Source organism: Vanacampus margaritifer, chromosome 15 (assembly GCF_051991255.1).
Source record: "Vanacampus margaritifer isolate UIUO_Vmar chromosome 15, RoL_Vmar_1.0, whole genome shotgun sequence".
Classification (NCBI taxonomy): Eukaryota; Metazoa; Chordata; class Actinopteri; order Syngnathiformes; family Syngnathidae; genus Vanacampus; species Vanacampus margaritifer.
The window spans coordinates 20,057,884-20,079,430 of record NC_135446.1 but is presented as its reverse complement, the minus strand read 5'-3'; the positions used below and the strand labels follow the sequence as shown (position 1 = coordinate 20,079,430).

At 44.6% G+C, this 21,547-nt stretch overlaps 2 protein-coding genes and 1 long non-coding RNA gene across 3 annotated transcripts; 2 read left to right on the top strand and 1 right to left on the bottom strand.

Annotated features, from left to right (window-relative positions):
• Positions 1-5,521: 5,521 nt before the first annotated feature.
• On the top strand, positions 5,522-15,908 carry pah (phenylalanine hydroxylase). Its single transcript, XM_077543594.1, has 13 exons — positions 5,522-5,688; positions 6,556-6,675; positions 11,520-11,703; positions 13,174-13,262; positions 13,653-13,720; positions 13,940-14,136; positions 14,221-14,356; positions 14,435-14,504; positions 14,617-14,673; positions 14,744-14,839; positions 15,146-15,279; positions 15,373-15,488; positions 15,563-15,908. Exons 1-13 carry the CDS (start codon positions 5,617-5,619, stop codon positions 15,604-15,606), a joined length of 1,383 nt encoding a protein of 460 aa, XP_077399720.1. The 5' UTR covers positions 5,522-5,616; the 3' UTR covers positions 15,607-15,908.
• On the bottom strand, positions 6,577-18,399 carry LOC144034666 (uncharacterized). Its single transcript, XR_013288262.1, has 3 exons — positions 17,454-18,399; positions 11,488-17,372; positions 6,577-6,705 (listed from the first exon to the last, which is right to left on the bottom strand). It is a non-coding gene; the product is annotated as an uncharacterized LOC144034666 (long non-coding RNA).
• On the top strand, positions 16,247-18,857 carry th2 (tyrosine hydroxylase 2). Its single transcript, XM_077543592.1, has 12 exons — positions 16,247-16,516; positions 16,737-16,911; positions 16,984-17,072; positions 17,157-17,224; positions 17,296-17,346; positions 17,420-17,565; positions 17,655-17,790; positions 17,858-17,927; positions 17,999-18,055; positions 18,218-18,313; positions 18,394-18,527; positions 18,606-18,857. Exons 1-12 carry the CDS (start codon positions 16,247-16,249, stop codon positions 18,769-18,771), a joined length of 1,458 nt encoding a protein of 485 aa, XP_077399718.1. The 3' UTR covers positions 18,772-18,857.
• Positions 18,858-21,547: the final 2,690 nt, after the last annotated feature.

The window sequence follows — 21,547 nt, the reverse complement described above, 5'->3', positions numbered from 1 at the left end:
GCAGTGAGTAAATATCAAGTGGAGTGTTGATACTTTGACGAAGAGTCGGGGCGGACTTTATGATGAATATGGACGCATTGTGGGCCGGCCGCAGCGCTCACCTCGGTGGGGAACCATCTGCTCGCTGTCAATGCATCACCTGCTCGCTTGAAGCGTCGCCACGGCAACAGGGGCTGCTGTGGATTAACAGCGGGGAGGGAAAAGAAGGAGCGAGAAGACGCCGGCGGCGGTGGACGCCTGTCGCCCTCTGGTGGCCGATCTGGTCAAGGGACAAACGTTTGTTTTTAGTCCGAGTGGCAATCAGTCGTCGGGTTCTTGTTATGATCATGAGGACGTCTTTTGTGTTACAGGAAGAGGAAGTGGTTTGCACTTGAAAAGCTGAGCAAACACACACACCTGAGGACAGGAAATGAGACGTGCCCGACGTGTGAGGCGCCAGCTGCGCGAGTATAAAGACGTGGACAGATTGGCAGAGGTTCTCCTTTTTTCGCCTTCCGTTGTTGCCAATTTTTCCAAGGATAAGCCATCAAAACCACTTGCTGAGAGCCCCTCGACCACTAGGGGCAACCTAGAGTAATTGACAGCAAACCGAATCTTAAAGTAGCACGAAGGAGCTTTTCAAGATTAATATAAAAAAATATTTCTTCTGATTAAACATGGACTTAAAACTAGCCGAATGGTACCTTTTCCATGGCCTGAAGGGGGCAGTATCATTTTTACTGGCACTAGCTAACTTTGAGGAGGATGGAAGGAACACTGAAAACTACAAATGTGCTGACTGCTTTATGGCATACGTCACGTCCCCCTTTTATCCAATCGTTACAAAGACTGAAGTCGATTTGAATGTCGACGCATGACAAAAAAAAAAAAAAGGTGCAATGTGCATGTCCTCATGGGAAATGTGGTCTTCCTTCAGGTATAACATTATCGCTTTAGTCCATATGGCGGCGCCATCATCAACATAAACTGAAAGTTCCTTAGTGTTGCTTTAAAGGGATCATTTTCAGCAGCAAAAAGTAAGTATTTTGTTTCAAATAAATTTGATAACTACATTATTATTTTGCATACAATTAACTCTTTGACTGCCAAAAACGTTAAATAACGTTTAGTAAAATCCTATGGAGGAGTGCCAAAGACGTTAAAAGCCGTTTTTTTCAAAACAGAGGTGAAACTAACCATTTTCTATTGTTGATTACTGAAAAACGGAATAAGGTAGAAACAAACTTTTTTTTCTGATGAAAGATGAGAGTCCAATCTTTCATTTGGTAGTATGTGTGTTTCCATAGTCCAAACACATAATTTTCTGTGAACCTTGAAAGATCAGTCAAAAATGCTTAAATCGGCTGGCACCCACGGCATCCCTTTTCTGAAAACGTCTGGCAGTCAAAGAGTTAATACCTTTAAAAACATTTTTTTCCACTTGCTATCAGTTGAAGATAAAATCACCCGTGCTGAGGAAGATAACGACCAATCATGGCTCACCTGTTTTCTGGGTTTGGTCAGCAAACTGAGCCATGATTGGTCATTACGTACTTCCAAGTGGACAAGATAGGTTTTAAAGTATACCTTAAAGGTGCTTTGTGGAGTTTGTCAATTTTTTACTCGTGACTGCCACCTCTGGCCTAAAGCGTAACTTTTGTGAGAGTACGTGCGCTCAAATAAACTCTTAGGTTTTTTTGGTTCCCAGTTCAATTGGAGTCTGAGCTGGAGTTTGGGCCGCGCTGGAAGCAGGCTTCTTCATTCTTTTTCTTTCCACTTTCCACCCAAATTGTGTCATACGCGAACACTAAATGTCTGCGGGCACGAGCACGACGTCACCCACCACCACCACCCACCCCCGAGCGGGTGGGTGCAGTCACAGTTAAAAAGTCAGGGCTCTTTGTACTCATCTGGGCTTTGGTGGCGCACGCATGATGTAGAAAAATCATGAACATTCTAAACTCCGTAATGCAGTCATTGAAAAAGGAAGAATTGAAGTGAAGCGAGCTGAGCTGACTTTTGTGTTGCCTGGCGTAACGACCCACCAGTCGTTAATAACAACGTTATATTAAAATACTTCTCATTTAAATTATTGGCAGAAATAGAGGACTCCAAAATACAAGTGGGCCACCCCAATATGTTCACCGTAGCCCCCCTTAGGGTCCTGTCGCAGTCCGTCGCACACCTCAGCCAACGTCCGCAGACGGAGGGCGTGTTGAGTGACAGGTGAAAGTGAGCAGGACGCCTGCAAGGGCTGAACACCATTTGTGCGCGATCACGGAGGCGGTGAGGGGCAGTGACCCCCCCCCCCGCCCCCACATCGGGAAGGCGGGTCCCAAGTGGTCTTTCTCCAACTTCATCAATTCATTCTGATCTGTATCTCGCTGTTGTTTGGGATGCTAACAAGATTAGCCGAGAAGACAAGTGCGCATCTGCAGTGAGCACTTCCTGTTTACGCTTGTGGCTCCAATTCAAGATTTGGGAGGAAAAGAGGAGGCTGATCCTGGGAGACTTCCTGTCAGGCACACGTGCGAGGGTGGAAAAAGTCAATTACTGTGTATGAGGGATTGAGCGTGCCGGTTAGTGTGCGGAAGAACGGCTGGCCGTTCCCAGCGTGCGCCGGTGGCAGCCCTGGAGAAAAACAAAACAAAACAAAAAAACTCCATTATGCAGAGTGAGAACGGCGCATGTGGCTCGGCGCGCCTCCAAGTTTGACTCTTTTTCTTTGCTCCCCCTTCCAGTCCATTCTTCAATTTTTGAAAAGATAATTAAAGATGCACGTGGTGACACTGCGCTTGACTACATTGGACCTTTTCCTTGGAGCAAACGCATGAAATCGTTCCAAGAAACTGGCAAAATTCCCAAAAACGAAAGTCGCCGTGAGACTTCCGCGTCAATGCAGGAAGGAAATGACTTGGGAAAAACTAGATTGATAAAAATGATACTTAACTGTAGTTTAACCCAAACTTGACCAACTGACATAGAAAACATGCTTTAATGCAGACTATTTCAAGTTTCAGTGACTAGTCATTTTTCTGTGAATGAATGCAAGTACTGTAAATAATAACTTGACGTTTTAATTGAATTGAGTAAATTGTGTGACGCATCCAGGATTTCTGAAGTGCTTTAATGCAGACTATTTCAAGTTTCAGTGACTCGTCATTTTTCTGTGAATGAATGCAAGTACTGTAAATAATAACTTGACGTTTTAATTGAGTTGAGTAAATTGTGTGACGCATCCAGGATTTCTGAAGTGCTTTAATGTAGACTATTTCAAGTTTCAGTGACTAGTCATTTTTCTGTGAATGAATGCAAGTACTGTAAATAATAACTTGACGTTTTAATTGAGTTGAGTAAATTGTGACGCATCCAGGATTTCTGAAGTGCTTTAATGTAGACTATTTCAAGTTTCAGTGACTAGTGATTTTTCTGTGAATGACTGCAAGTACTGTAAATAATAACTTGACGTTTTAATTGAGTTGAGTAAATTGTGTGACGCATCCAGGATTTCTGAAGTGTTTTAATGCAGACTATTTCAAGTTTCAGTGACTCGTAATTTTTCTGTGAATGAATGCAAGTACTGTAAATAATAACTTGACATTTTAATTGAGTTGAGTAAATTGTGTGATGCATCCAGGATTTACAAAGTGTTTTAATGCCGACACTTTCAAGTTTTGCCAACTAGTACAAAACAATATGTCAACAAGTGCTTTAATGCAGCCTCTATGACCAGTTGTTGTTTTTTTTCTTTTAAGGAATTCAAGTCAACAATATGACATCATTAATACATTTTCTAAAATTCAACTTTCCCAAAGGGAACCTGTGCACCTCATACCTAGTCCTCTACTGCCCTCTTGTGGAACTGTTGACGCCTCAGCAGGACTCACTTGGAGAGAATGCATCGCCATTAATCTAATTAATTAATCTAATCTAATTAACGCACAAAGATGCGTAGCCTATTTTCAAGGAAATGTGAAGTGATTCGAGAGCAGCACAACTGCCACCAGCAACTACGGACTAACATTTGACTGGTGCGGGTGTGAGAGAGACATAATCGACCTTTATTCCGACTTCCCCGCGATCCTTGCGTCAATCTGATGATCCAACAAGCAGTTCATCCGCATTGAATCGGTTCTGATCGGCTCCCTGAGCATAATGGGCTGCGTTGTCTCCCCCCCCCCGAGTTATTAATAACGCGTAGAGATAACATTTTGCAGGCATTTTTATTGAGTAAATAGCAGTCAATTACATGAATTGCATTATGAACCCAAAACACCTGAAGTGCCTTACAGGTGACGCGCAGAAAGGTCAAAGACGCGTTTTGGAGGGCTTGGGACACTTTGGTAAAGAGAGAGAATGACAGCTGAACTGACACAAAACACTCCAAATAAATAAATACATTAATTCATGAAATTCATTCATTAAATAAAAAATACATTTAATTCATTTTACTTTTGATAGAAATGTCTCTGGACTCTTGATCATGTCAATCAAAAGTGGGCAAACTTTTGATGTCAAGGGCCACATTTGTTTTTTAAATTGGAAGAAAGAACGCATAAAAATATGTCAACATTTACAAGTAAATTATTTATAATCAATTAATAATAATTAGGGATGTAACTATATTCAAACATCATGATAGGATATCACGATATGAAGGTCACGACACGATATCAGGATATTGGGGGGGAGGTCGGCGATACAAAAAAAAAAAGTCACAATATATATTAAAAAAAAAGAGAGCTCATACAAAAAAAAACATCATATTGTACTTTTGTACATTACAGCAATGCATATAAACATCTACAATCTCTACTAACACTTAATATTGAGGCACTTACTAACACAAGCACACATTGAGTTCCTACACATATTAGAAGGGCCAAAACATGCCTTGTAAAAATTAAACTGCACTAAAAAAACGAGCCACCAGAGGGTACTAGAACTGCACAAATGGAAATCAACCCAATTTTTTTTTGCTGCTTTTAATATCGTGACATGACGACGGCGATATATTGTGGCAGTTTTAATATCACGATAATGCCGTTATTGTTACATCTCTAATAATAATACCGATATTTTAAATGTATGTAAATATACTTGAAAAATGCACAATAAACTAATGCACTACTACATAGACCTTGAGCATAAATTATGAATAAATTAATTTAAAAAAACCTTAATAATTACATTAATTAATCAATTGCAGGGAATTAAAACAGAAACAACAAATATGAAAAGACAAAAGATATGTCATTGCTCGGTGTGTATGAGTGGCCGAAACCAGCTCTCAACCTTGAAGACCTTCATAAAAAGTTTGCATTTTTATGTTCCCACAGGACTATCGAGCCCACAAACACGACAATTGAAATTGTAGGTCACCACCACGACCACAACCGAAAACCAGCCGGACCACATGGACCCACCGCAGGTCTGTTTCACAAGCAGCGTCCCGTCACATGCCAATGCAGAGGGGTGTGTGTGTGTGTGTGTGTGTGTGTGTGTGAGAGAGAGTGGAGTCACGTGACTCACTGTGTCATAAGAAGTGGCGGCCCCGCGTAACAAAATCCAACAAAGGCAAAAACGCTGCACACACTAACACACACACACACACGACTCACCTGCAGGTCGGAGAAGATGGACGCCGCTTACAAGAGGGTCAACGGGAACTACAGTGAGGATGCCGAACCCAATGAGCAGGACAAAGGGGTAGGTCTGAAAAAAAAAAAAAAAAAAGTTTCAGATAAAAATGCTAAGATATTTTTGGATTATGGGCAGCTGAGCAAAATGTTTAAAAAAAAAGTCGGTAATGCTAAAAAAAAAAAACATTTGAGTAGCTTTTATTTGTAGACACAGCACAAACATTGCTGTAAACTGCAAATAATAATAAAATGTTTATTCATGTTTGTTAACAAGTGTTTCTGTCACACCTGTATTGCATGAAATCCACATACCACAACATTACACAATTTGCGGAATCTATTTAAATTTTTAAGTGTATCAACTTTGCTGTCCTGTTACAGAAAGTGAAGAACATTTAATGTATAGAGTAGAAGTAGGTGCTTCACACCTGTGTTGCATGGGGGACATAATTGTGGAATTCGACCTTTATTCTAAGTCTATCAAATGTGGTATTGCCTTTTAGAAAGTTTTTTTTTTTTTTGTACTATAGTATAAGCAGTGTTTCATCCACGTGCTTCACACCTGTGTTGCATGGGTTACCCCAACCAGGACAACATTCCACAACTGCGGAAATCTATTCCTATTAAGTGCATCAAACGTGTTATTACATTATAGAAATGAAAGAACTGCTTATTTTTGTTGTACGGTATTAGCAGTGGTTCTGAGAATGCTTCACACCAGTGTTGCATAGAACCCATCAATTAGGATTGCTGGACAACATTACACAATTGCGGAATTCCTTAATGATGGCATCAAGTCATCAGACAATGAGCCCAGTTCAATCCCGGTTTGGTTCTCTGGGGTGGCCATCGGGTTTCCACGGCCGCCCCCCCCCCCCCTTCCCCCGTTGCAGATGCCACTTTGGGCTCAAGGTGTTTTGGTTTTGTTTGTCAGAGGCGGCGAGGCTCGATGTACCTGGAGGAGGAGACCAGCAAGAAGAGCGAAGTGATCTCCTGCATCTTCTCGCTGAAGGAGGAGGTGGGCGCCTTGGCCCGAGCGCTGCGACTCTTTGAGGTAAATTCCTTCGCACCCCTCCAGGGACTACTTTGCAAAAAAAAAAAAAAAAAGACTTTATTTCCTGCTAGCAAACACAGAACAAGAAAGGACCAACCACGAAAGAACCATTTTTCCCCAAAGAGGAAGCATTTATTATTCTATTTTAATTTCTATTTGCTTTACCCACAAGCAATGGAGGCAACAAATAAATACAGTTGATCAAAACTGAAAATCATTATTTCTAAGAGCTATCGAGGTAAACGTAATCATCATGATATGCGGCAGCTGACTTTGTTGCTGCTTTCATGTGACGCGTCGGCGGCGTTCATGACCAAATGCCAAATTGTCCCGACTTGGCGGCGAGACCTCAAAAAGTGCGAGCTCTTGCCCTGAAAAGAAAAGGGAAAAAAATCCTAAAAGGTCTCATCGGTCTGCATAAATTGTTTTTGTGCCGGCGACCTTTTCCAAGTGGCCCCATGACTAAACAAACGGCGCTTATCTCGCATTGATCCGACTGAAGGTGAATCCAAAAACTTGTCCACTACGAATATATAACACCAGGCCATTACGTTATGCCACGGGGTCAAATTGAGCCATTTGAAAATCGAGTAAAAACATATTTCTATATTAATTACACAGGCCTTGATTCCACCCACTTTTTGCAAAATTTTAAAAAGAAAAAAAAAAAGATCCATGAACACACACAGCTTTTGACTGTTGTGATGGTACATCGTGTGATTTCTTTATTATTGTACTCGCTTCAAGTCGAGCAAAAAAAAAAAAGATGGTCAGACGAATATGTGCAATATGTATAACAGAACGTATGGTGTTCCACAGGGCTCAATTCTGAGGCCTCTGTTGTATTCTCTGTATCTGCTGCTCCAGGGTAGAGTAAATCTAGAGTTGAGTTGAGCGATGGGAGTCGATGTCCCCCCCAATATTTTTTTAGGGTATACCCCATTTTCCCCCGTTTTTTTTGTGTGTGGAAAAAACATATTGAATTTTGCAAAAGAGCATTTTTTTTTTTTTTTGAAAGAGTTTTTGGGTTTCATCCCCCAAATTATTTCACTAGGCGTCAATTATAAGCTAATTTTTGCTGTTCGCAGGCCACCGCGAGTCCTTATCCACTGTATTGTTCAGTTGTCTTTAACTTTGAAGTACAGTATGACGCATTTGCATTTAATCTTTCCAGTACATTTTTAAGTATTTGCAATCTCTAAGAACGGAATGTTTTGAAACATTTAAATGAGCTTTTTTATGTCATTGCTATGTGCAATGTATTTTAATTGAATCATTATTTAAATAGGTTTGTAATGTTTAAACTGCCGTAGTGGTTTTTTTTTTTTTTTTTTTTTTTTTAAATAAATAAAACCTTTGCGTCAACACTTAGGCCTACCTTTGCCAACTTTGCTGACCAGGCTTGCCTCTGTGGTTTATTTATTTTGATTTTATTGATCGGCACAGCCTGCGTACGTGACTTTTTGCTCGAATCAACACGGGATTGGCAGCACTTCAATTATTTAGTCATCATCATCATGGCTACGCACGGAAAAGTGCACCTCCCACTTTAGAGGAAAAGATAAGGCAGAAGCGTGAACAGTTAAAATCTAATTAAACGTTTTTTTTTTTTTTTTTGGGGGGGGGGGGTGTACCCTTTGTTGCGTTAATTGCATTTTATTTTTTTTGTTGCGTGTTGAGTGCGCCGGGGGGGGGGGGGGGGGGGGTAGTGTAGTTGAATGAAAGCACAAGATCCTCTTTGGACCTATGAGCTGAACCTCTCCCAATCCTCCCCCAGTCCCTCCCCTCCCCCCGCCTCCAGCATATAACAGCCCGACTGACCCTCAAGCTCGTCCGCACGCCCCCTCCGACCGCGCTCATGCCCGCCGCACTGGTGGCGGGTGCGACTCTTGTGACATGGCACGCTGCTTGTCATGTGATGCCCTGACTGGCTTTTGGGGATTTCGGAGCTGGCTTTGCTGGGAACTCGGAGTCACACAAAAAAAAAAAAGAAAAAAAAAAAAAGCTTTTCCATGAAAAGAATGTCTTTCCCCCGAAGGAACCACGAGTAGAAAATGCCATTGTAGTCATTAGTGGAATCCAAACGTGCTGACTTCTTTGAATGAAAAGCCGATTGAGCATTTATTCCTTATGCTTCATATCTGTGCACTAGTACACTCTTTGTCCTCACTGGTAAGACATTTGAGGGCACTAGTAGAAGGACTAGTCGCACAACAGAAAAAAACTACTACTGGGCATGAATCGTCTTCCTCATGAGGACAAAGACCGTACTAGTACATGGAGCTTAAGATGGCTAGCAAGGAGAGCCACTAAATGTTCAATATCAGGACAACTTTGGCATACTAGTCGGACAACTTGAAGTTACTAGAAGGCATTTTGCAGTTACTTGTAGGGTCTAGGAGGTCACTAGTGCATGACTAGGTTGGCCTAGTAGTAATACTTGGTGCAAGACAGTAGTTTTCTGGTAAGGAAAAAAACAAAAAAACAAAAAAACATTTAAAGAGTAAGATGTGATGCTACTAGTGCGCTAAATCGTCTCACTAATGAGGACAAAAGAACATACTAGTACCTGGACTTTAACCTGCCTATCAAGGATATCCAAAAACGACTCAAATTATTTTATTTAAAGCTTACTTTGTGCATACTAATTGACCCACTACGTCACGAGTGAGGAGAAATAGCGTACTAGTAACATGGACTTAAAGCTGAATATCCAATAGATGAAAACCGGCAGGACAACTTTGGCACACTAGTAGGACAACTCCGTTAGTGAGACAAAACTGCGCACTAGTTTACAACTAGAGATGGATGAGTACTGATATCAGGTATCGGTATTGGGCCGATACCAGACCTTATTTCAAGGCATTGGGACTCGCAGCCGAGTCTTGTGTCCGTTTTATGATCAAGAAACTGGAAGAATAGAATTTCATGCAATTTTAAGATTTTTTTTTAATATTGGGATACATAGGTCATCCTTAAAAATAAAAATTTAAAAGCACAAGTGATATCGGTACTTGGTATCGGTGACTACTGACTACTCAAGAGTTGAGTACTCACATTGGTATTTCAGTCTGAAAAACATGGTAGAAAAACATCTGGATTTACAACTGTGTGCTAAAGACATAACATTCGAATAGTTAACATCAAGCGCGTCACTAGTAGCACACAAATGTCAACAAGTACACAGCAACGTGTACTTGTCCTACAAGTATGCAGAAATGTCATACAGTAGTGGGGAAAGAGGTGACTGTCGTTCTCTAGCGTGCTCTAAATGCTTTTATTGCGCCTTAAACTGGATATCAAGGATATTGAATAAATGCTCAAATCTGTGTGTAACGTTACGTCACTATTTTATACACAAATCACGCACGGCCCATTTCCCAAAGAGCAATCATGTCAAGATTCAGTGATCCAGCATGTCTGCTATCTTGAGTTTTTCCCATGCAGTGCATTTCATATGGCATCATCTATGGTCTATTTCTGCATATTTGGGGCTTTTCATGACTTTTATGTAGAACCCGTCAGTTCCCAGGATGGAACATTGAATAACAATGTAGATCTTGAGTACATTGTTAAATCCAAGGATTCAATTCATTCCCAAAGACTTTACAATTCTCCTCCTTTGATTTTCATTACGCTCCTTTTTTCCCCCCTTTGTTCTGAGTAGTGGTTGGTCCAGAGCTACCAGGGCTTCTAGAATTTTAAGCAGCACTTATTTGAAAAATTCTAAACTAAAGTCAAACTTATTTCAACACCTGACCGTGTCCATCCATGTCCTTTGACGACAGTCACATTCTTGTTGCCGTGCATGGCTTTCACTAAGATGTGATAAACACAATCTGAACCAGATGCGGGAGGCCCCCACCACACACGCCCCCCCCCCCCTTCCAATCGGCCTATAACAGAAGAGTACGCCACATACACCCTCTCCCATCCGTTGTGTCTACCGCGCAAAGATGCCTTCCAGCGGCTCCTAAACATCTCCACCAGTCTTATGTTTGTTTGATGACTTCACGTTTATAGGCCTTTTGGAATCTCAGCAAATGAGATCAATGTGTGTGCAGACGGATGCCAAAAGGCCTGAGAATTTTGAGGGAGAATAAGCAGCTCAGTCATGTCGGGAATCTGACGGTCTGGGTTGGAAAAGCACCTTTTGGGGTAGCCTTTGTCAGCTTAAAAAACTCAAAATTTTGCTGGTTTAGGTAGAGTCAAATTTAAGATCTCTACAAAACGTTTTCAACCAATCATTTGTCGGTACTGAAAATGTGAAGAAAAATATGGATCTGAATGAAAGTTGTTTTTCCTTGTGGAATTTGTCTACAAGAAAATGCCATTCAACGGCAACCCATTTGTGCACAATTATGAGCAATATACAATATATTAAGTTGTCTGATGTGCCTGTGGAATTTTTAACCCATATGGAACAATGGCTGTAAGGATAAAATGTTTATTTTTAACAATAATTGAAGCCTTCATTTTGGAAAACCCACATTGTGTAGCTTCCTGTCACTGTATGTTTATGGGACAAACTGACTTGCTCTCAAGCTTAAATTTTTTTAGAAAACATGTTAAAAATGGGGGGGCGAATAAAAAAAAATAAATCTTTTTTTCCCCATCAACTATGCAGCCGGCCAATTAATAAAAAAATTAAAACAAAACAAAAATGACAGACATAAGAGGGTTAAGGATCAACTGACATCTTGTTCAAGTTGAACCTGACGGAGAAGATTGTTAGAGTGCCACCTTTTGGTCAAACCAGGGAAGTGCAACAAGGCACGAGAACAAACAACCAAAAAGCAGACATTTACTCACATCAATATTATTATCCTGGTGCGGTTTTGCAGGACAAGGGCATCAACCTGACGCACATCGAGTCTCGGCCGTCGCGCGCCAGCGAGGAGCAGTACGAGTTCTTCGTCAGCGTGGACTCCAACTGCTCGCTAGCCCTAGACGAGGTCATCGACAGCCTGCGCACGCAGATCAGCGGTCAGGTGCACGAGCTGACGCGCAACAAACAGAAAGACACCGGTGAGAGCCTTGACGAGTCTTCCAGAGATAAGCATCCTCTTTTTTTCTAGGGGGGGACGAGAGATTTGTGAGGATTTAAGCGGCGAAGGTGAAAAATCTGAATTTGGACAGACGAAAACTACAGCGGCTCACAGGTGCCTCTAGTGGAAGAAGTGGGGTATAGCGAGGTCCTTACAATCTGGTCTATTTATAAGCTGTGTTGTGGTGCTTCGCGGGGCCACTAATTAATGGACAGCCATCGTCCGCCGCCGACTAGACGGGTGGCTCGCCACCCCGGCGCTGACCCCTTTATTAGTTGTTTCCAGAATGACATTAGTTTTGCTACTCGCCACCAACACGCCTAGGCGGGAACAGGAGCGCTCTGTGTGACTCCCCGTCCAGGAGCAACCTCGGGCCAGGCGGAACACGCCAAGGTCACGGCGGGACAAGACTGACAGGCCCTACCGCCTGTCGGTCAGGGTCAAGTGGACGAGACGATGCTCATGGTCCCGTTGTGAGAGAAGCCTGTTCGAGCCTGGTTGTCACTGCGAAGCCTCAGGCCGGTCGACCACACGGCACAAATGGAAAATTCATGAGGGTCTTTGAGGGTCATAAATCCACAGAACAAGCAGATGGCCTGTGCGCGCTGCTCTGCCGAGTGTCAACATGCCAAGACGGCACGACGGCCTACAGGCCCAAATGCTCATCTCCATCATTAATATCTATTTGTGCTGCTCCAGCCACACAATGGCCGACCGGCAGCGATTTGTTAATACTTAACAGGTTTTTTTTTTTGTACATTCCCGTACTTATTAGCAGTTACCAAGCCGAGTAAACATTTGAACAACCAGTTTGTCCTAAAGCATATTGGATGTATCTTTCCAGGCATAGTTTTTTTTTATTTGACTTTTGTGGCTCCACTCGTGATAGATATCATAAGCCAAACAAATTTAATTTATTTTAATTCATTTTATTAATTAAAGTAATTAAGTAATTTTATTTTATTTTTTTCTGGTCAGTCATTTGTCAGCGCCTTGGCCACCCTTCTGACATCTCAAGTCTGCCATTTATTCAAGCCGAACCAAATTGTAATCGTCATCCGTCAGTCTGTCATTTTATTTAACCAGGCTTTCGTCATCACTTCCCTCAACGCCATTTTAGGACCGACAGAGGTGGGCAATCCGTCAAAACGTCTGTCAAAACGTGTGTCTGTCAGTGCATGACCCGGTTAGCGGCAATTACACTGACAGAAGAAAACTCACTTCCGTCAGTGCTTAGTCCAGTATTTAGATAAAGTTTGTCATTCATTAGCATAACGGGAGTCCATCAGTAACGGACTTACAGCCCTTCAGTTGGAAGTGATAAACTGCCTACCTCTGCAAATTTCATGTCCGTAACAGAAACTGCGGAAGCCCTCAAAATGGCAAATCTATCTGGGAACCACAATCAATAAATTATCTAATTCATTGGCTTAAAAACTCTACTCTCCAGTGCCATGGTTCCCCAATGACATCCAGGACTTGGACCGCTTTGCCAACCAGATCCTCAGTTACGGCTCGGAGCTGGATTCTGATCACCCGGTAAAGTTCTGACTCATCTGTTACTGTATGCGAGTCTGTCCCCGTCCGTGTGTGTTTGTTTCTTCCGACGCCCACGCGGCCAATGAAAGATAAGGCCCGCAAGAGATGACAGGCTGCCTATTCTCATGGAAACACACAAATGGATGTCATTGCTTTAATTGGGGCCCCTATAATTATAGATAATTGCTCCCTTTTGCCACCATCATTAAAGCGAAATATATTCATCATAAAGCTCTACAAAGGCTTCATTTGAATGCACATTTGCATGCTCTCATTGGGGACGGAGTGCGTAATGCCGTCAAAGGCCACAGGGTTTCGTTTGGGTGTTGTTTGTGATTGTGAGATCTAACACGGTTTCTCCTTTTGTGTGTGTGTGTGTGTGTCCACTAGGGCTTTACAGACCCAGTGTACCGGTCCCGCAGAAAGGAGTTTGCTGACATCGCCTACAACTACAGACAGTAATTTAACTCTTAATCACGTTCTTGCCAACAGCTTCCACTACTATAATTGTTGGACCCTACAATTCCGGGGATGTGTTTGCAAGAACTGTCAAAACAACGACCCGCTGCCTTACATACAGTATTCCTGATTGTGAAAATACATATTTTCATGGTTTAAGAGCCCTTTGTACTTCGTCTTTTTTTTGGCGCTTAAAGTTTGCGTCATTGTTCTCCCAGTGGCCAGCCGATCCCTCGGGTGGAGTACACGGAAGACGAGAAGGCGACATGGGGCACCGTATTCAAGGAACTAAAGACCCTGTACCCGACTCACGCCTGTCGTGAACACAACCGAGTCTTCCCCCTGCTGGAGAAGTACTGCGGCTACAGGCAGGACAACATCCCGCAGCTGGAGGACGTGTCCCGCTTCCTGCAGTGTGAGTTGGGTCTTCGTCGTAGTTCACATTTTAGGTGCTGTATTTGCATCATTTGGTTATCGTGCGCCGCCATCCGTGCCTCAGCGTGTACCGGTTTCCGACTTCGCCCGGTTGCCGGCTTGCTCTCCTCCCGGGACTTCCTCGCCGGCCTCGCTTTCCGCGTCTTCCATTCCACGCAGTACATCCGGCACGGTTCCAAGCCTACGTACACGCCTGAGCCGTAAGTGTGAGCGGTAAATTGTAATCGGACGACACGAGATGTTCTCAGTGAGGGATTACGCTTGTTTTCTGGTTCTAGTGATATTTGCCACGAGCTCCTGGGGCACGTCCCGCTCTTTGCCGATTCAGGTTTCGCCCAGTTCTCCCAGGTATGCAAAGCACCAGTACAGACTCTGTTCTCTCTGAATCTTAAAACCCCAACCTTTGAATTTTACATAGAGAGTTCTCTCTATAAATTCTCTTCTTCATTCTTCCAAACAGGAGATCGGTCTTGCTTCTCTTGGGGCCCCAGACGAGTACATTGAGAAACTTGCAACGGTATGTTTCTGCGACAAACTAAAGATTCTCCATCGAGCGCGTGTTAAAACAGCCTTCATTTCTGCATCAGGTCTACTGGTTCACTGTGGAGTTCGGCCTGTGCAAGCAGGGCTCCGAGACACGAGCATTCGGAGCAGGCTTGTTATCGTCATTTGGAGAGCTGAAGGTGGGTTCGCCAGCCAGCCAACCGGAACGGGCAGGGGTTCCGGTCTCAGGCAGTGGGTTAGTGGTCCATTCGGGATTAATGTGTCACTGACTTCGTAGAGTGGGAAAAGTGGTTCAGTGGCTCAGCGTGGGCCCAAAGAGCGTCTATGGAGGTCACACGTTGCATCAGCGGAGGATGTGCGCTCAGACGAGTCCGCAGGGGAAAGCGAGAGGCCATAATCATACTCCACTTCCTGTTTTGAACAGGAATCTCAAGGCTCATTGAGCATCTGAGAGCACACTGAATGTGTCATTGCTTGTCTTCCAGTACTGCCTGACCGACAAGCCAAAACTGCTTCCCTTTGACCCAGAGAAGACCAGCGTTCAGAAATACCCAATCACAGAGTACCAGCCAGTCTACTTTGTCGCCGAAAGCTTTGAGGATGCCAAAGACAGAGTCCGGTATGTCTGTTGCACTCTAATGCACTACGAGGGCCCTAAATGTCGGTAAGCTGTGCATGATCCCGAGTCACTGAGCCCGTGTGGGCCTTACAGGAAGTTTGCCGGCACCATCCCCCGGCCCTTCTCAGTGCGCTACAACCCGTATACTCAGAGCGTGGAGGTGCTGGACAACACCCAGCAGCTGAGCAACCTGGCCAACAGCATCAAGAGTAAGTTCCAAAGCTGTCGTTCTAAAACTGGTTTTGATATGCTGCTTCCTAACGCGCTTTTCTTTCGGTTGCAGGTGAAATGGGGAAATTGTGCGAAGCCCTGAAAAAATTGGAGTGACGTCGTGACCAAAGAGCCTGAAGCTTATACTTGCATATCAGTTTTTTTGTATTACAACAGGTCAACATTACCGGGATGTAATAATAAAAAAAATTCTGTCTTTTAGTTAGTTAATCATGTGTAACCTTTAGAAGTCGCTACACTTTAATGTATTATTCTATTAGTATTCTAATATACATACAAAAACTTGATTTTACATATAAACCAAGACCTGTTTCATTTGATAACTAAGCAACTTTTGACAATGTTTTTCTCCCCCCATTTTTGTGCATGAAATATTTTAATTAAACTAATAAACAGAGGATATTAATGTGGTGTCGTTTGTCCCATTTTACCTGAAAAGTATTAACATATGAACACTAAGCGTTTTCCCTGAGCAGCACAGGAAAACAAGCAAGGCTAAAAATACACTGCGTTTCCCCCCACCCCCTCATCCTTAATTATTATTTTTAGTAACATTTATACAACCTGAGAAGAAGACCTGATTCGGTTGAATGGCTATCAGACGGTCATGTTGAGTAACAGGCGACTGCTCAATGACTTGCTTTTGCCTCGGTGACGCAAAAGGCGTAAAAAAAACAAAAAAAAAAAAAAAAAAAACGCTCATCTGCATTCAGCCCTCAGATGAGGCGCTATTTAAATGCCTCGGGCTCACACCGGAGCACATCCTGAAACCATGAAGACGGACAGCAGTGGGGGCCAAGCGGCGCCCTTCAGCGGCCGGAGGCAGAGTTTGATCGAGGATGCCCGGCGCGATCGCAGCGTCGGAAGCGGAGGTCCGCCGGAGACCTCACGGGGGGTGGACGCGCAGGTTTTTGAAGACAAGGAGGGCCGGATGACCCTCAACGTGCTGTTCAACCTCAGCAACGAGAAGAATTCGGGCTTCTTTAAGACAGGGAAAATATTTGAGGTAACCATGGAGGGGGGACATCAAAATCTCTTCCTTTCCTAACAGAATAATGCCTATTTAATTGATTTTATGTTTATTATAGTTGTTAATTTTTAACCTTAATAAGCTACATTATAGGGACAAAACAGCTATGTTTACGCTTACCCTGAATAGGGAAGTTTCCTATTAAAAAGGTGACTGCCAGATACATTTCGACAACGTGCGCTTGTGACTTTTCCAGACATTCGACGCCAAACTCCTCCACGTCGAGAGCCGGCCAGGCAGGAGATCTAAGAACAGCACGTCCGACTTGGAGTTCTTTGTCAAGTGCGAGGTGCACAACTCCGACCTGGACGTCTTTGTTAACTCATTGAAGAGAGTTGTGGATAACGTTAGGTCCATCCCAGAAGAAAAAGGTGTGTTTTACATTCAGTAGTTGGGATGGTGGACCGAAAAAAAAAAAATGCTTCTTTTCATCTCCATCGCAGTCCCGTGGTTCCCTCGACGGATAAAGGAGCTGGACAGATGCAACTTATTGATAACCAAATTCGATCCGGCCATGGACAAGGACCATCCGGTGAGTGTCCAATAAAAAGTCACGCCAGCTTTGCTCGAGAATAGATAAATGGCGTACCAACGATGCGTGTCACCCGTGCCGTAGGGCTACACGGACCCAGAATACCGGAAGCGCCGCGCCTTCATTTCAGAGCTGTCTTACAGATACAAACAGTGAGTGTAAAAAGACAGCCTCGTCTCCCAAACGCCACTCAGCTCATTCATTTTTGTCCGCTTTGTTGCAGGGGTGACCCGCTGCCCGAGGTGGAGTACACAGCAGCAGAAACGGCCACATGGTGAGCGAGCAGGTGCACGGTGACCACTGCAGAGAAGTAATGAGACGTGACCTAAACAATGTCTCCAAAAAAGGAGGGAGGTGTACAAGAAGCTGCGGAGCATTTACCCCAATCTGGCCTGCCGGCAGTTCCTGGACGGTTTGCAGCAGTTGGAGAGCGAGTGCGGCTACAGCGAGGAGCGCATCCCTCAGCTCAGAGACATTTCCGCCTTCCTCAAAGGTGACACAGCAAAACAATCACACCCACTTGCAACGGCTTAGGGGAAGCTGTTGGGGCGAAGAAGAAAATAAGTTTGTTTTTCTTCCCAGAAAAAACAGGCTTCCAGCTGCGTCCGGTCGCTGGCCTGCTGTCCGCTCGGGACTTCCTCGCCAGTTTGGCTTTCCGAGTGTTTCAGTGCACGCAGTACATCCGCCACGCGTCGGCGCCCATGCACTCTCCTGAGCCGTAAGTCCTGCGGGATCCGTCGTGTTGACGATAGCTCCTTTTACTGACCTATGACCTCCTCCAACAGGGACTGCTGCCACGAGCTGCTCGGTCACATCCCCATGCTGGCAGACAAAGAGTTTGCGCAGTTTTCCCAGGTATTTTGCACATCATGCTCTTTGGTTCTTTTGCCTGGAATATCTTGACTGATTAGTGGGGTCACTTGCAGGAGATTGGATTAGCCTCGCTTGGAGCATCACAAGAAGACATTGAGAAATTATCCACGGTAAGATATATTGCTCTCAAGGGGATCCTTTGATTGATGAAAATCTTAGGGCTGAAACATTCCAAAGAGGCTACCGGAATAGTTGCTGTTTAAACATGAGACTTGAGCAGCACCTAGTGGCCAAAGCTAATAGGTGCATTCACTCTGCCTCTTCCTTTCCAGCTGTACTGGTTCACTGTGGAGTTTGGCCTCTGCAAACAGAACGGGACAGTCAAAGCTTACGGGGCAGGGCTTCTCTCATCCTATGGAGAACTCATGGTGAGTTTGCACAATGTTCATCATTAAAGCAGTTTTCATTCCATTCCATGTGCCTTGACGCTCTGAGACCCATTTTCTAGTACGCCCTGTCCAACGAACCCGAGTACAAGCCGTTCAATCCCGAGGAGACCGCCGTGCAACCGTACCAGGATCAAAGTTACCAGCCAGTGTACTTTGTCTCGGAAAGCTTTGAGGACGCCAAGATTAAATTAAGGTATTTTGCTTGTACCTATTTTAGAGGTTAGCCTTCTGCTACAGATTAGCATGTAAAGCTTTTTGTTTCCTTGCACAGGAAGTACTCGACAACCATAAAGCGACCATTTGCGGTGCGCTATGAGCCTATCACCTGCAGCATGGATGTTCTGGATCAGCCCAGCAAGATCCAAAAGGCCCTGTGCAGAACACGAGATGACCTAAAGATGCTGCAAGGAGCCTTGGAGAAGCTCGGCTCCTCCTGAGAACTTTACTGGTTAAATGGGACTGGAGACAAATCGGCTCAAAATAAGAGTCATCATTTGCTGTTTATTTGCCTCAGATTGCTGCCACTGGTACATGTTGTAATTGTGAAAGAAAAAAATAAATACTTATTTTTCACGACTGCATCTATTTGACATACACGATGAGGGGAAAAGCCAGCAGTACCAAACCACTAGACAAGCAACACTTGCTCAGAGGCCGTTTGTTTCCAAACCGACAATTTCCATTTCAAAAATTCCTGGAAGGCGCTGATCTGCATGTGTTGTTAAGCAGGCAGAATGAGCTTATTATGAATGATTTAAGTATCACGTTGCCTCCGCTGGTCAAACTCACAGCCAACAGCGAGGCCTAGCGGGCCGACAGGGCCAGGTCAGCGGGACCTCGCAGTCCACCAACATCCGTCCTCGTGGCCAGGAGGCTGCAGATGGGCAGTTCTTTGAGGTTTTGACTGAGGTCTAAAGCTTATGATCTCCACAGTTGACATCAACAGCGAAGTCCTCAGATCAGCCGCCTTTCTCCCTCCTTTCCAATAATTCCAATGTCAAATTAAACCTGGCCTCTACGCGAAGAGGAGAACAATAGCGATAGGGAGTGGCAAGCGCCGGCAAGGCAGACGTCAAACACTCACGCTATCCTTGCATCCGACGCTTTCAAAGCCACAAATCCCAGGGAAACCACGGCCAGGATGCGGGTCCGCCTGAGGGCCAAATATCAGCAGGTTGCCGCGGCAACGGCAAGGAGATCCAGCGAGATTCTTTGTGCTCGGCGCGGCTGGCCACAAATCCCAACAGGCTGCATCATCCTGACTCCAAGCAGAATTGTTTGCGTGGACATCCCGAGCCGGCTTGGCGTGGTTTGCCTCCTTTGGAACCGGAGCGTGGGTGATTGGGTTCACGTCCGGTGATTGGGTTCCCCGTGTCAAGTCCTGTGAACCGCGTGCAAAGTTCATGATTTGATTTCAAACCCTTTGAGGCTCGTAGTTAACAAATCCTCTTCGCATTAAGTTCACCGAAAATACACTGTGAAGATCCGGACTAACAACATAAATAATGAGAAGGACAAACAAGGCGGGTAACTGCAAGTACGTGGATAATAAGAGTTGGTATGATCCATTACTATTAGCATTCAACTGTAACTGAACCTCCTGCAAGGTCATATATTAATCTACCACATGTATGGAAGTTTTTAGTCCGGATAAACCAGTAGAGGGCCTCGGGAGGACGAACAACTACAGCACTGGTTTGCAAACTTTACTTTTTCTACATATTCTTACATCATCGTGGGAACGCTCACAGCAATCGGGATACGAGATTAGACTCAACACCCGCCTCAAAGAGACTTAATCTCCCCGCCTTCGTATGATGTTGCTCATTAGCTCCGCCGCTCTCGTTGAGCTTAAAGTTTTAAGCAGGAAAAAAATAACTGCCGCAATTAGTACAAAGTGGGATTTTTAAGGTTCAATGCAAGGTTGTAGGAAGAAGGTCACAACTTACTTCCATCCTTGTTGTTCCTCTCTTCGGCCTTGGGATGGCGTCTTTGTGGCAAGCCCCGCAAAGCTTGCGAGACTCACGACTCACATTTCAGGGTGGGAAAATATCTCAGTGTGCAAAGGGAGGTTTGATAGCATTTGGAAACCATTTCGAGCGTGCACAGGCCGTTATGGCTCTCTGGCTTGTGTGCAGCTGCTGCTCCGCTCCGGCACCTCTCGCCCCCAAAAGCACAGCAAACACGCAGGCGGCCACCGCACTGGACTTGTTCAAACATAAAAGGACGTACACGGACAGCGGTAGCATGTTATGCTTTGCGGCCGGCGGTTTGAAGCGCCCCGGCCAAGAAACATACGAGGTTGACGTACTGGTTTTTAAAGAGCTAAAAGGGCTTTAAAAACTTTGCGTCGTTGTTGGAGGGTAATTAGATGTCAAGAACGGCGAGATGATTCCATGAGAGGCCGTGAACCGCACAGTGCTAACACGAAGACGGATTGAAGGACCCAAAATCCTCTACCAGGTTTGGTCTGGCAAGGACGTCCGTTCGTCCGTCCGTCTTCTTCCGCTTATCTGGGGTCGGGTCGCGGGGGCAGCCGCTTTAGCAGGGAAGCCCAGACTTCCCTCTCCCCAGCCACTTCAGACAGCTCCTCCGACGGGACCCCGAGAAGTTCCCAGGACAGCCGAGAGACGTAGTCTCTCCAGCGTGTCCTGGATGGTCCCCGGGGCCTCCTGCCGGTAGGACATGCCCGGAACACCTCCCCAGGGAGGCGTCCAGGAGGCATCCGAACCAGATGCCCGAGCCACCTCAACTGGTTCCTCTCAACGTGGAGGAGTAGCGGCTCGACGCTGAGTCCCTCCCGGATGACCGAGCTTCTCACCCGATCTCTAAGGGAGAGCCCGGCTATCCTGCGGAGGAAACTCATTTCGGCCGCTTGTATCCGGGATCTTGTTCTTTCTGGCAAGAACGATCATCGCCAATAAACTCAAATTTTATTAAGTTTAGTATAGTAGTAGTAGTAGTATAGTATAGTAAGCCTATGTTGGCACCTTTGAGCCATCCCAAGCATTTTGTTGAAAATGTGTTCATGGCATTAGTAATCGTATTGAAAGGGAATTGAAGGGAAAAGCCGAAAGGAAAAGAAGACTGTCGGCCTACTCGTTTGTTGGTCAAGAATCTGCTCAAAGCTCTCAAGATTTTGCTAAGAAATAGAAGAACCAAGAATCAAACACTCTCATTAAATTCCTTCAATATTTGTCCTGAAAGATTTAC

What these genes read in the sequence shown, in the direction of transcription:
- pah (XM_077543594.1), top strand. Translation starts at nt 5,617, where the DNA reads ATGGACGCCGCTTACAAGAGGGTCAACGGGAACTACAGTGAGGATGCC. An exon ending in CGTGTCCCGCTTCCTGCAGT is followed by an intron (nt 14,137 to 14,220) that starts GTGAGTTGGGTC and finishes TCCGTGCCTCAG; the next exon opens with CGTGTACCGGTTTCCGACTT. An exon ending in CCTGGCCAACAGCATCAAGA is followed by an intron (nt 15,489 to 15,562) that starts GTAAGTTCCAAA and finishes TTTCGGTTGCAG; the next exon opens with GTGAAATGGGGAAATTGTGC.
- th2 (XM_077543592.1), top strand. Translation starts at nt 16,247, where the DNA reads ATGCCTCGGGCTCACACCGGAGCACATCCTGAAACCATGAAGACGGAC. An exon ending in GTCCATCCCAGAAGAAAAAG is followed by an intron (nt 16,912 to 16,983) that starts GTGTGTTTTACA and finishes TCTCCATCGCAG; the next exon opens with TCCCGTGGTTCCCTCGACGG. An exon ending in CTGTCTTACAGATACAAACA is followed by an intron (nt 17,225 to 17,295) that starts GTGAGTGTAAAA and finishes GCTTTGTTGCAG; the next exon opens with GGGTGACCCGCTGCCCGAGG.